The 14,005-nt window shown below is 40.4% G+C and overlaps 1 protein-coding gene across 1 annotated transcript in view; it reads right to left on the reverse strand.

The window, feature by feature from the left end:
* Nucleotides 1-14,005, reverse strand: part of ANGPT1 (angiopoietin 1) — a 433,269-nt gene that overhangs the window by 123,801 nt on the left and 295,463 nt on the right. The window contains exon 4 of the mRNA XM_077493172.1: nucleotides 6,045-6,277. Within this exon, the coding sequence (XP_077349298.1) occupies nucleotides 6,045-6,277 (233 nt within the window). The remainder of the gene's footprint in view (nucleotides 1-6,044; nucleotides 6,278-14,005) is intronic.

Raw genomic sequence — 14,005 nt, forward strand, 5'->3', positions numbered from 1 at the left:
AAAAGCACTTCTTTCTTCTGGGACATCTTACCAGAATTAGAGGCCTCAGATGTGCTTCTCATTGGTCAGTGTGGTCAAGTGGCTGTGCTGACCAATGAGCATTTCCCATTGCAAGTATTACGATTGATACTTACTCCGGAGCTGTGTATTGCAATGTATGGTGTACAGACCACTACACCGGCAGAAAGGGGCATCACAGCCATTATGTGAAGCAGGTCTGTGGGGGGGTGACCAGGATATTTGCAGTTAGTTTAACCTTTATTTATTTTTTTGTGAAACAGTGAACTTCATGTTGAAGTCAAAACAGGAAAAAATAATTCTTACAGGTTGATATGGATTACTACACCTTGGTTTCTTCATGTTACCTAAACCTGTTGTAACTTTAAAGATTACACTTACCCCAGGAGGTAATAGTAAGTTTGTTTAAGTTTATAAAGATAACTTCAGTTAGGTGCTTAGATCCACTGGATGCTTTAAAACCAAGGACGTTTATGCAAATAAAGATTTTATTACTAAAGTTAGAACTAGCTCCCCACCCCCTTCCCAGCTATTGTGTCTCATTACTGGTACATCTCTATAATGGAAGGCTTCGCTGGAGAGTGGAGAAGAACCAAGACATAAGTATGATGTAGACTAAAGGGTAATTGCAGCATCTTACCTGGCACCTTTACCCCTTTCCTACCCAAACCAATTTTCAGCTTTCAGTGCTGTCACACTTTGAATGACAATTGCGCGTTCATGCAAAGCTGTACCCATATGAGATTTTTTAGCATTTCTTTTGCACACAAATAATGCTTTCTTTTGGTTATGTTTAATCAGTACTGGGTTTTTTATTTTTTGCTAAAAGACCAAAAATTTGTCGGGAACATTTTTTTTTCTTAATTTCTGTTATCAAATTTTGCAAATAAATAATCTTTCTTCATTAATTTAAGCCAAACTGTATTCTGCTACAGTTTTTAGTCTGTAGAAAGTTACAAACTATGGTATTTATCTGAAAACTGATCAGTCCTGATGTACTTAAGACCTATCTCATTTCTTGAGGCAACCAAGACAGTACAAATACCCCCACAATGACCCCTTTTTGGAAAGGAAACAGTCCAAGGTGTTTAGTAAGAGGCATGGCAAGTTTTTTTTTAAAGTTGTAGTTGTTTGTCACAATTGTTTGTAAAATTAAAAAAAAAAAAATGTTGCCAGTGCAGTACAGAATCATCATATAACAGGTGTGGCGGTATGTATGTATTTTTTTCATGATTTTTTTTTTTTTAACACACTGTGACCAGAGCAATACAGTGTTACCATAGTAGCATTGCAATACTCTGGGGAAGTGATCAGGATTTTTTTTTACACATTATGTGAATTTTACTGGTACCAGTGAATTTTATACCAGTGAATTTTACTGTGTAGAAGAATGTACTAAAAATTATAAATGCCAGCCCAAATAGTACACCGCTCCGCGCTCTTGGAAACCAATATGCAAATATGAATGCTGTATTTATGCGGTACTTCACTTGCGTAAAATACCCACTTTAAAGCTGCTGCTTTTTAAAAAAAACACAGAAATATAAAAATACATAAAAAATTGCAACTTAAAACAAGTCCACTTTTCATATATAGCAGCGCATGCACACTTTTTTTAGAAAGTGAGTTAATCAAAGTTCTGATCAGTGTCCAGAAAAGAAGGTGCTTGTTCTATCTGTTCTTATTGTGATTAAGGTGCAACTTCCACCATGTAGTTCACCACTTGTGGGACACGAACGATCCCCTTTGGGGATGCACTCACCGAACACTCGAAATCAAAAAAGCCTTTATACTGCCATTCCACAATCCTTCTTTGGCCACTAGATGTCTCCCTTATTGGAATTCGTTTTTCTCATATAAAAAAACAAAAATGTCCAAACATAGCGTGATACTGTTTAACACTATTTATTATATAAGAAAACCCAACACATACATGCGTACCAAATAAAAAGATGTTCAAGCATTGAAAAAGTACTGTGCCTTATCTCACTGGTTCAGTTGCGCTCGAGGAGAAACAAACGTTTTCGCTGTGTACCGCAGAAGCTTCACTTCCGCCTTTCCTCAGCTCGCTGGAACGCAGGGATTGAGGCGCACTCGTCACGTCCGGTATGGTTACGCTCTGACGCGTTTCGTAATATCCGACTTCATCTGAGAAGTAACCTACAATACCGGAAGTGTTCTTTTATCTACATCACGGACCAATCAATATCTACCACTGCCTGATGTACAGGGTGCCGCACCAATCACTGATTATGCCCACAAAATAATCCATATTTAGAGCAGCTGTGATCAGTACGGACCAGCCCCAAATGCAGCGATCTTTATGAACAGTATGCACAATATTACATAATATTAATACCAATAATTACATGACTATAAACCAGTCTATGAGGTAATCGTTATAGAGAAATCCATCATAGTCATGAAACGATCGCATATAGTTATTAGTACATAAGTTGAACCTGATCAGTCGATACGATCGTTCATATTATACGTAGTTAAAAATACTAAATGATCATTTCAAAATTGAGTACTATATGAAATGTGTTCAAGAATGATCCATCATAACCATGTAACAATCACACTTGGCCATGAATAAAACACGATCGGCCGATCCGATCGTGCATGTTATACACAGTTAAAATAGCTAGATGATCCTTTAAAAACGAAGTACTATAAAATACGAAATATAAAATATCGAAAATGGACTAATCATATAAATAAAAAATAGAGTAATTATTACACATGGGACTACCATGAATTAAATAAGACTGTGTTTTCCTAAAAACATATATAAAAATATATAAATAACAAAACACTTTATAATTAATAGACGGATCAAATACCTTATTTGAAAAATTCTAAAAGACTGTTTGATATAAAATATTCTAAAAGGATTTTTTTATATGTATTTAACCACTTCCCGACCAGCGCACGACGATGTACGTCGACAGAATGGCACGGGCAGGCATATTGGCGTACAGGTACGTCCAATATTAGATGCCGCCCTGCCATCGGGAGCGCGCCGCCGGCGGCGCGCTCCCGCGCTGGTCGGGACCCCCGTGAGTCGGTCGCGGGACCCGCGGACTCGATCGCCGCGGGCATCCCCGCGATCGTCTCACGGAGCGGCCGAATAGAGCAAATGCTGTGTAAACAACATTTGTCTATTCTGCCTAGCAACTAGTGACTCTGATCTCTGCTCCATGTGATTGGAGCAGAGATCAGTGTACACTAAATGAAAGCCCAACCCCCCCACAGTTAGTAACACTCCCCTAGGAACACTTAACCCCTACACTGCCACCCACTGGTTAACCCTTTCACTGCCAGTGTCATTTACACAGGAATCACTGCATTTATATAGCAGTGATTACTGTATAAATGACAATGGTCCCAAAAATGTGTCAAAAATGTCGGATGGGTCCCCCACAATGTCGCAGTCACAATAAAAATCGCTGATCGCCGCCATTACTAGTAAAAAAAAATAATAAAAAATTATTAATAAAAATGCTATAAAACTATCCCTATTTTGTAAACGCTATAACTTTTGCGCAAACCAATCAATAATCGCTTATTGCGATTTTTTTTACCAAAAATATATAGAAGAATACGTATCAGCCTAAACTGATGGAAAAAAATGTTTTTTTATATATTTTTGGGGGATATTTATTATAACAAAAAGTAAAAAATAATGCGTTTTTTTCAAAATTGTTGCTCTATTTTTGTTTATAGCGCAAAAAATAAAAACCGCAGGGGTGATCAAATACCACCAAAAGAAAGCTCTATTTGTGGGAAAAAAAGGACGTCAATTTTGTTTGGGAGCCACGTTGCACGACCGCGCAATTGTCAGTTAAAGCGACGCAGTGCCGAATCGCAAAAAGTGGTCTGGTCTTTGACCAGCAAATTGGTCCGGTCTGAAAGTGGTTAAAGGAACCATAATTACAATAACCATAATTAAAATTAAAATAGGCCTAATCACCTAGAGTGCTACTCATATGAAACAACCCTCTATAAGATTCGAATAAGAGGCAAGCTCTATATGTGACCTTAAGTGTCGCTTATAAAGCAATTTATATCAAGTTCTATATTTAAGCCTTTAGGGCTGAGGACATCAGCAGAATATATCCAATGAGTTTCTCGTTTTGACAATTCACGTACTAAATTCATGCCTCTCCAGTGTGGTTTTATTTGTTCTAATCCCCGTGGCATCTCTATTGTGTTTAAGCTTAAAATGTAGTGACAAATTGTGGTCTTTATATCCAATTTTTATATTGTGTATATGTTCGGCTATTCTTACTCACAATTTTATTTTTGTTCTACCGATATACATTAGACCGCATGGACATGTTAAAGCGTATACCACGTGTGTACTGTTGCACGTAATAAATTGTTTAATTGGGAAGATAGAATTATTTACGTAATATCCCAAAAGGACAGATGACTCGGGTACGAAGAAATTGCTCAGAATTTGACAATTACATCAAGCAAGTCAACATTTAGTATTTTTAACTACGTATAATATGAACGATCGTATCGACTGATCAGGTTCAACTTATGTACTCATAACTATATGCGATCGTTTCATGACTATGATGGATTTCTCTATAACGATTACCTCATAGACTGGTTTATAGTCATGTAATTATTGGTATTAATATTATGTAATATTGTGCATACTGTTCATAAAGATCGCTGCATTTGGGGCTGGTCCGTACTGATCATAGCTGCTCTAAATATGGATTATTTTGTGGGCATAATCAGTGATTGGTGCGGCGCCCCGTACATCAGGCAGTGGTAGATATTGATTGGTCCGTGATGTAGATAAAAGAACACTTCCGGTATTGTAGGTTACCCCTCAGATGAAGTCGGATATGACGAAACGCGTCAGGGCGTAACCATACCGGAAGTGACGAGTGCGCCTCAATCCCTGCGTTCCAGCGAGCTGAGGAAAAGCGGAAGTGAAGCTTCTGCGGTACACAGCGAAAACGTTTGTTTCTCCTCGAGCGCAACTGAACCAGTGAGATAAGGCACAGTACTTTTTCAATGCTTGAACATCTTTTTATTTGGTACGCATGTATATGTTGGGTTTTCTTATATAATAAATAGTGTTAAACAGTATCACGCTATGTTTGGACATTTTTGCTCTTTTATATGAGAAAACCGAATTCCAATAAGGGAGACATCTAGTGGCCAAAGAAGGATTGTGGAATGGCAGTATAAAGGCTTTTTTGATTTCGAGTGTTCGGTGAGTGCATCCCCAAAGGGGATCGTTCGTGTCCCACAAGTGGTGAACTACATGGTGGAAGTTGCACCTTAATCACAATAAGAACAGATAGAACAAGCACCTTCTTTTCTGGACACTGATCAGAACTTTGATTAACTCACTTTCTAAAAAAAGTGTGCATGCGCTGCTATATATGAAAAGTGGACTTGTTTTAAGTTGCAATTTTTTATGTATTTTTATATTTCAGTGAATTTTACTGGTATAAGCAACCATTTTTACTGAATGAAACCGATTCATTCAGTGTGTATTGTTATGATTAGCTGTGATTAGCCACAGCTAATCACATAATACACATGGGTTGAGATTGGCCCTGTCTGTACCATGTTACCACTGTGACCAATCACAGCTATCAACACAATTGTACACAATGTATGACATGAATTGAAGCCAACGATTGCATAAAATTGTCATGTGATCTGCTGTGATTGGTCACAAGGATCACATGGCACTGGCAGTGGGCCAGTACACTGATCAGTCATCGACTGTATCCAGTGGACACAGTCAGTGACAGAGCATGCCAGAACAGGACCCATGGGGTGTGCACAGGGAGCGTCCTGGGAAGACGTCATATGATGTCCAACCTGATTGACGAATGCCTCCCCCCCTCCAGCCATCAATTAACAATAGGCATGGCGGGAAGTGGGTAAACTGAATAACAGTACATTAATGTGCTGTTGCTTAATTATTCTCATGTGTTTTTGGCATGCCACTTAAGATAAAGAAAAACGTTTTATATATGAATTACCTCCTTCCTTGGAGCAGAGTTTAACCAGGTTGTGAACAGTATCCATAAGCTCCAGTTGTTGTTTCTGTAAGATACTGTTATTATTTGTTGCCTTGGTCAGCTGCTTTTCTAGCTCTTGTATGATGTAGGTCTGACGGGAAACAAGGCCTTGTAACGTCTCCTTCTCCGTTTTTAGTGTGTCCAGTTCCACCTTGTGTCTCCCTTCCATCTCCATTATCTTATTTTCTAACAGACTGAAAGAATAAAAGCAAGAGAACAAATATTACAATCCAAACACATGTAAATCTGAATGTTTGGCCCAAGTAGCAGAGGAAATATTTAGTATACTTTTTTGTTTTTTTTTAGATACGCATGTATGTATGTAAACGTGATGTAAATGTGATTATCCTGATGTAAATTTTTCTACTGAGAAGTATTATTTTCATAGTATTTGTTTGCTATATGATATATGTGTGTTACATAGGCAGGAGAAGCTTCCTGCTTAGTAGTACTGCTCAGTGACTGTGAACCAAGTCTGTGGAACAGGTCTTACTTGCTGAAAAAACAATGTTTATACGGCTAAATAGACAATAAATTCTAAGTGTATCAACCAGTGGGTATATTAAGAAATGTAATCAGGCACGTCATAGTGAGGTGGGCCAAAATGAACCAAAGAATCTGCATTAAACCAGGATGAAACACATTGGAGCTTAATAAAAACAGAAGGTATTTATATTCCTCAATTCCCAAAAACAAGATGTTCACTGCTCTTTTTGGGAGAGTGGGCAGAGACATGCAAATGCTTCCTTTATGACCCCTGGCCAACTGCACATCCAGAACCGTTGGGTTATAGCACAGCTATAGGCATATATTATAGGGTTACTTATTCCAAACTACATAGCAGTTTGAGGCGTGTTGGTCCCAATAAGCACAGTGCATAGAAACAATGACTTATGGAATAGAGCCCATCATTAACTAGTCTAGGTATACTTTGTCTTTTCTCCCAAGTCCTATTCCATAGAAGCCATTGTTTCCATGTACTGATGATGACTAGTAGGCTTAAAATTACTGCATGCTTTAGGTGCAAGTTGCTTGTGATGTGCTCCCGGGAAGTGGTGTCACAGGGGTGCCAGAAAAACACTATGGGTTTGGAAGCACACTGAGTTTCACCGGCACTAGGACATGTGACTTTGCTACTTTACATACACTTCTTGGTGCAGAACTTTTGCCTACCTCAGAGCAATTTGTATACCAGCCAAAAGGCCCACCTTGTGTAAACCACATGGCATTTCTTTATACATTTTAATTATTTACCATGGGCACTTATACTACATGGGTGTTTGTTTTCACTGAGACTAATGGTTCTGGTTTGTTGGAGCCTGCCCTAATGTCGTGGAGAGGATCTGTGGTCATCAAGTCTTTTTTCTCTTCCCAACCCCCTCTCTTTGAGAGAACCCTAACCAAGTACTTGGAGAGCCAGATTAGGCAGGTCCGTAGGGAAGAGAGTCCAGCTGCCTTTCACCTGTCAGGAGCCTTGCACCTCTGAGGGGTTCAAGTATTGAGGCCCTTCCACTTTGGAAGTTGTTCCTATTCTGTACCCTTGTGCACTTTTTTGTGTGCTGTGGTTTCACAGTTCATTTTTTTATTCACAAGGGATCAACTAAGCACTGTACCATGAAGCTCCGGAAAAAAAACAGCTGCATACAGTATAATATTTACCAGCAGTTTTGGAGGTACAGTTGGCCTTAAATAAATTTATTCTGTGACTCCACCTACTATACTAAAATAAGGAGTCCCATATATACTCGAGTATAGGCCGACCCAAATATAAGCCGAGGCACTTCATTTTACCACAAAAAACTGGGGAAACGTATTGAATCGAGTATAAGCCTAGGGTGGGAAAATGCAGCAGCTACTGGGTAAACAATGCCCATCTGCAGCCTCACTGTGCCCATTTTCAGCCTCACTGTGCCCATTTGCAGCCTCATTGTGCCCATTTTCAGCCTCACTGGGCCCATTTGCAGCCTCACTGTGCCCATTTGCAGCCTCATTGTGCCCATCCGGAGCCCTACCTTTGATTACTAAAACAGCTGGTGTCTCCCACTGTGTTATGCAGTCTGTTTGGTGGCTGTTCTTTGTAACAAAGTCCTGCCTCCTCCTCGCCCATGATAGACGGTACACTGATACAGATTCCCAGCATTGTATCAGTGTTACTCTATCACGGACGAGGAGGAGGCTGGGCTTTGTTACAATGGACGGCTATCAAACAGACTGCATAACACAGTGGGAGACACAACCGCTGTTTTTAGTAATCAAAGGTACGGCTGCAGATGGGTACCCTCACTCGAGTATAAGCCGAGGGGGGGGGGGGGGTTCAGCCTAAAAAAATGGGCTGAAAAACTCAGCTTATACTAGAGTATATACGGTATGCCTTTTATTTTGGGATGAGACGCGCAGACACAATCTGTACTTAGAAGGCTCTACTGTGCTTCCCAAAGTGTATATGAAATATTACAGTCCAAATTCACTAACTAACTAACTAACTAACTAACTAACTAACAACAGGTACAAATTCCTTCAGGTACATTTTAACAATAAAAGCCAAAATATTTACTCACTAAAAACAGACTATTGGTTCCCTTGAATTACCTGATTTGGTGAACACACATATGACCGAATCTGTTGGATCTAAACATCTGGATCACACCGGGAAAATAATAGCAGCCAGCCTCTGACCTCATGCATTGACAGATGCAGTTACCTATGACTGCATCTATCATCCCTGTAATTCTATATGTGAGCAGATATCAAACTGTCCTCTCTCCTTACAAATAACTCAGCCAAACCACATAACCAAAGAGCAGTCAGAACACTTCCATATGGCTGCTGTATCCTTAGACTGATAGCACCATACAAGCAAACCTCAGAAAAAAGCTTCCAGCACTCCAAGCTCTACTTTCAAATGTAAGAACATGCAGTGTTTTTAGACCACACAGGGTTATTTCCTAGTTGCTATATGAACAATATCTGAAAACAAAGGACCCTTAACACAATAATAAATAAAATATAGTAAATGCATTTGCAGCATTTGCAGCATTTGGAATATTGACAGCTTTCTGCAAATTCTTTCCCCCAAAAAGCAATATATTATTATTATTATTGTGCAGTATAATAATATACTGCTTTATGTCCTCAGCAACATGAGGGCAGACAGTACAGTTACAATACAGGTAAATACAGGAGCAATCGGAGGACCCTACTCATTAGGGGTTACAATCTAAGAGGGATGGTCAAGAAATACAAACGGTAATAACTGTGGGTAAAGAGCTAAGTTGTTAGGTGGGGGCAGGATAGGCCTCTCTGAAGAGATGGGTTTTCAGGGATCACCTAAAAGTGAACAGAGTATAAGACAGTCTGACAGATTGGGGTCGGGAATTTCATAGGATGGGAGAGGCTTGGGAGAAGTCTTGGAGGCAAGCATAGGAGGAGGTGACGAGGGAGCTACAGAGCAGAATGTCTTTGGAGGAAAGAAGAGAATGATTTGGTTGGTATTTTGTGATTAGGTTAGTGATGTAGCTGGGGGTCTGAGTTGTGGATGGCTTTGTAAGTTATTGTTTGTATTTTGAATTGAATTTGTCGGGTGAGTGGAAGCCAGTGGAGGGATTGTCAGAGAGGAGTAGCAGGCACTGATTGGTTGGTAAGGTGGATGGGTCAGGCAGCAGCATTCATGATGGGCTGAAGAGAGGATAGTCTATGTAAAGGTAAGCCAGTGATGAGGGAGTTGCAGTAGTCAAGGCGAGAGATGACCAGGGAGTGAATTGGAAGCTTGTGTCATTGGTGTCATTGGTTAGGAAGGAGCATATTTTGGAGATGTTGCGTAGGTCAATGCGGCGACATTTGGACAGCAATTAGATGTGGGGCTGAAAGGATAGTTCAGGTCCAGGTTAACACCTTTCACCCTGGCATTTAGGGACAGGTTGATAGTTGTGCCTTTGATCTTGACAGAGAAGTCGGAGGAAGAGGCATGTGGGGGAGGAAATATTATGAGCTTGGTTTTGGATCAATTAAGTTTGAGGAAGTGGTGTGACAGTGGTCTAGACTGATATGTCGTTTAGTAAATTAGTGATTCGTGAAGAGACTGATGGGATAGATTTGGTTGTCATTGTTGTAGAAAGGGTATTGGAAGTCATGTATTTAATGTTATTTGTGCCCAATACACCCACCTAGTGCCACTATACACTCTTTTCTGGTATGACTTTGCTTTTGAAGCCATTTATGGTGAGCTGTAGAGGATGTCATAGGTTACAACCATGGAGTTCTTTCACAACATTGAATCACACAACTATGATATGCTGCACTGAGTCTGGCACCTCTCTGTTCCTGCTTTTACCCACAGAGTCTGCTGCTTCACTCTAATGCCTAATTTCCAGTGAGCGGAATGGTTCGGGTCGGTACAGTTTGGAAGGGTTAGAATGGTCCGGCCTTTTTGGATGATCATTTCCGCTGCAAGTCAGACCGCCAGGGGCCATACGGTGTTTGTTTTGGGCTTTCCTCTGACGTGTGCATTGACGTTTTTCTGTCCGCCAATCAGTGGAGTGTATCACGTGACGCCAGTAGCTCTGCCCTAACCATACCATACCCCACATCTGAAGCAGGACCATGGTGTGGTATGGTTCGGTTGTATGGGTCGCTTTCATAATGGAAACACTCAAAATAGCGTACCGTACCATACCGAGCCAACCCAAACCGTTCCGAACCACTCCGATCAGTGGAAACGAAGAATTAGGGTGCTGTCATCAAGTGCATCTACTTTAACACTTATAATGTATTTCATGTTATATGTGCCCAATACACCCATCTAGCGCCACTATACACTCTTTTCTGTGAGAGGGAGGGGTAGGACTTTCGACATGGCAGTGTGTTAACAAAGAACATGCAGCTAGGAGAAGAGAGCAGACTGAGAGATTACCACATTGGCCAGCTGCTACTCTTGTAGGACCCATATACACCTGTGGGCATGCATTATTCTATGCATAACCCAAGCCTCCTGGTGTGCGTTGCGCACCTATGCTGTGTTGTATTGCAGTGTTTAGGTTTTTTTCTTTATTCGAACTTATCAAAAACAATTTATTTAACTGCCTGCACTGCAGTGTGTTGACATTTCAGATCCTCAGAGAGTTCTTTGCCATGAGGTGCCAGTATGAGACAGTGAGAGCAATAACACCAAATTTAACACACCTGCTCCCAATTCACACCCGACACCTTGTAACACTAAGGACTCACATGACACCGTGGAGGGAAAATGGCTAATTGGGCCCAATTTGGACATTTTCACTTGGGGGTTTACTCACTTTTGTTGCCGGCGGTTTAGACATTAACCGCTTGCCAACCGCCTCACGACAATATATGTCAGCAGAAGGGCTCATACAGGCAGAATCACGTACCTGTATGTTGCCCTTTAAGAGGCGACCAGCGGGCACCCGCGGCAAGCTCTGCAAGTCAGGTCGCATCACGGGGAGGAAGAATGGGGAGATGCTAATGTAAAAAAGCATCTCCCCGTTCTGCCTAGTGACAGCGTCTCTGATTTCTGCTTCCTGTGATCGGGAGCAGAGATCAGTGACATGTCACCCACAGCCCTTCCCCCCACAGTTAGAAACATGCCCCAGGACACAGTTAACCAATACACTGCCCCCTAGTGGTTAACCCATTCACTGCCAGTGTAATTTACACAGGAATCAATGCATTTGTATAGCACTGATTGCTGTATAAATGACAATGGTCCCAAAAATTTGTCAAAAATGTCCGATGTGTCCACCATAATGTTGCAGTCACGATAAACATCGCTGATCGCTGTCATTTAAAAAAAAGGAAATATATATATATATATATATATATATATATATATGTTAATAAAAAGCCCATAAAACAATCCCCTATTTTGTAAACACTATAACTTTTGCGCAAACTAATCAATAATCGCTTATTGCGATTTTTTTTACCAAAAATATGTATAAGAAAATGTATCAGCCTAAACTGTGGAAAAAACTTTTTTTTTTACATATTTTTGGGGGATATTTACTATAGCAAAAACTAAAAAAATAATGCGTTTTATTTAAAAATTGCCGCTATTTTTTTGTTTATAGTGCAAAAAATAAAAACCGCAGAGGTGATCAAATATGACCAAAAGAAAGCTCTATTTGTGGGAAAAAAAGGACGACAATTTGGTTTGGGAGCCACGTCGCACGACCGCTTAATTGTCAGTTAAAGCGACGTAGTGCTGAATCGTAAAAAGTGCTCTGGTCAGGAAGGGGGTAAATTCTTCCGGGGCTAAAGTGCTTAAGGGATGTGTGTTGAGTTATTTTGAGGGGACAGCAAATTTACACTGTTATACAAGCTGTAGACTCACTACATTACATTGTAGCAAAGTGTCATTTCTTCAGTGTTGTTACATGAAAAGATATAATAAAATATTTACAGAAATGTGTGAGATGCTGTATGTATTAATAAGCTTGACTGGTGTTCAGTGATACGATTAATTTGCCAGATAAATGATCCCAATATTAAAAAAAGTTATACAAAATGGAAGTCCAGCCACATTTTATTTGTATAGTGTGGGGATTTTCTACAATCTCCATCTACCTTTTATTGTTGTATGTGTCCTTGTCCTTGATTTTTCCAAGAAATTTGTTGTAGGTCAGCATGATAGGAAGTGAGAAGAAATCCTCTTATTAGGGGCATAGTATTTAAAAAAAATCTGTTACCCCAACAATTTATATTGCTGATATGTGTCTGTTGTACCATATACTTGTATTAAAAAGTATTCTGTTCTCCATCTATTGCATACTTTGTGTGAAATACCTGGTGATCCTTCTAGTCCCCCTCCTTTCATATTTCAGATTGACCACTCCAGGCATGAGAAGACATCCATCCCAGTGTAGTCAGTTTTCTGGCTGTGCTGGAGAACAGCCTGTCTGTCCCCCAATGGCCAACATTTGTGTTGACACGTTCCCCCCCCCCCTCACAGCTACTCACAGGGAAGATCAGTGTAATGCTGCTACTGCACCCCTACCTCTCCAAGTCCCTTATGCAGCTGAGAACAGAGATTATGTAATAATTTATAAAAAAAAAAAATGAAGTATTTAGAATGTTTTTATATCGATATACACAAACATCTTACCTTTCATTTCTATTTTAAACTGAGTTGTTTTACAAGAAAAGGGTTCACATAGACTTTAAAATAAAACAGGGGGTCATCCTTCCTTACTCTATTCAAACATTAACCATTTGCCAACCAGCCGCCGTCCTTATATGGCAGCAGGTCTGCACATTCCCGCAAATCGCCTTAGGTGTGCGTCGGCTCCTTCAAGGAGCCGTAGCAGGGGCGCACGTGAACCTGTTGTATGGCAGGGGACCCGATGCGCATTGCCGGCGTCCGTGATGTCTGCCGGCCACCCGTGATTGCTGGAAAGAGAGTCAGAATGGGAATCTGTCAATGTAAACAGACAGATCCCTGTTCTGCCAGGGGAGTTAGAGAGAGATCCAATCACTAAGAACAGCGATCTTTCTCCTCATCCAGTCAGCCCAGCCCCGTACAGTCAGAAACACCTCCCAGGGAACACACTTAACCCCTTGATCACCCCCTAGTGTTAACCCCTTCCTTACCAGTCACATTTATAGAGTAATCAGTGGCTATTTGTAGCTCTGATCGCTGTATAAATTTCAGTGATCCCAAAAAAGTGTTAAAAGTGTCCGATCTGTCCGACACAATGTCGTGCTAAAAATTGCAATTTACCTTTAGTATGACCTCACAAATATTTTTAGATGGATGGGCAGAAGTACCTCACATAGATATTCCTAAATCTTGTGGAGATGCTTCCCAGAAGAGTGCACGATGTTCTAAAAAGGAGAGGTCAACTCTTAATGCAGTAGTTTTTGTAATTAGCTATCCAAACCTGGATATCCAAAATCATCTTGGTGTGATG

This window comes from Lithobates pipiens, unplaced genomic scaffold (genome assembly GCF_037356315.1).
Source record: "Lithobates pipiens isolate NorthernLeopardFrog02 unplaced genomic scaffold, aLitPip1_a1.2 Scaffold_19, whole genome shotgun sequence".
In the NCBI taxonomy this organism is placed as follows: Eukaryota; Metazoa; Chordata; class Amphibia; order Anura; family Ranidae; genus Lithobates; species Lithobates pipiens.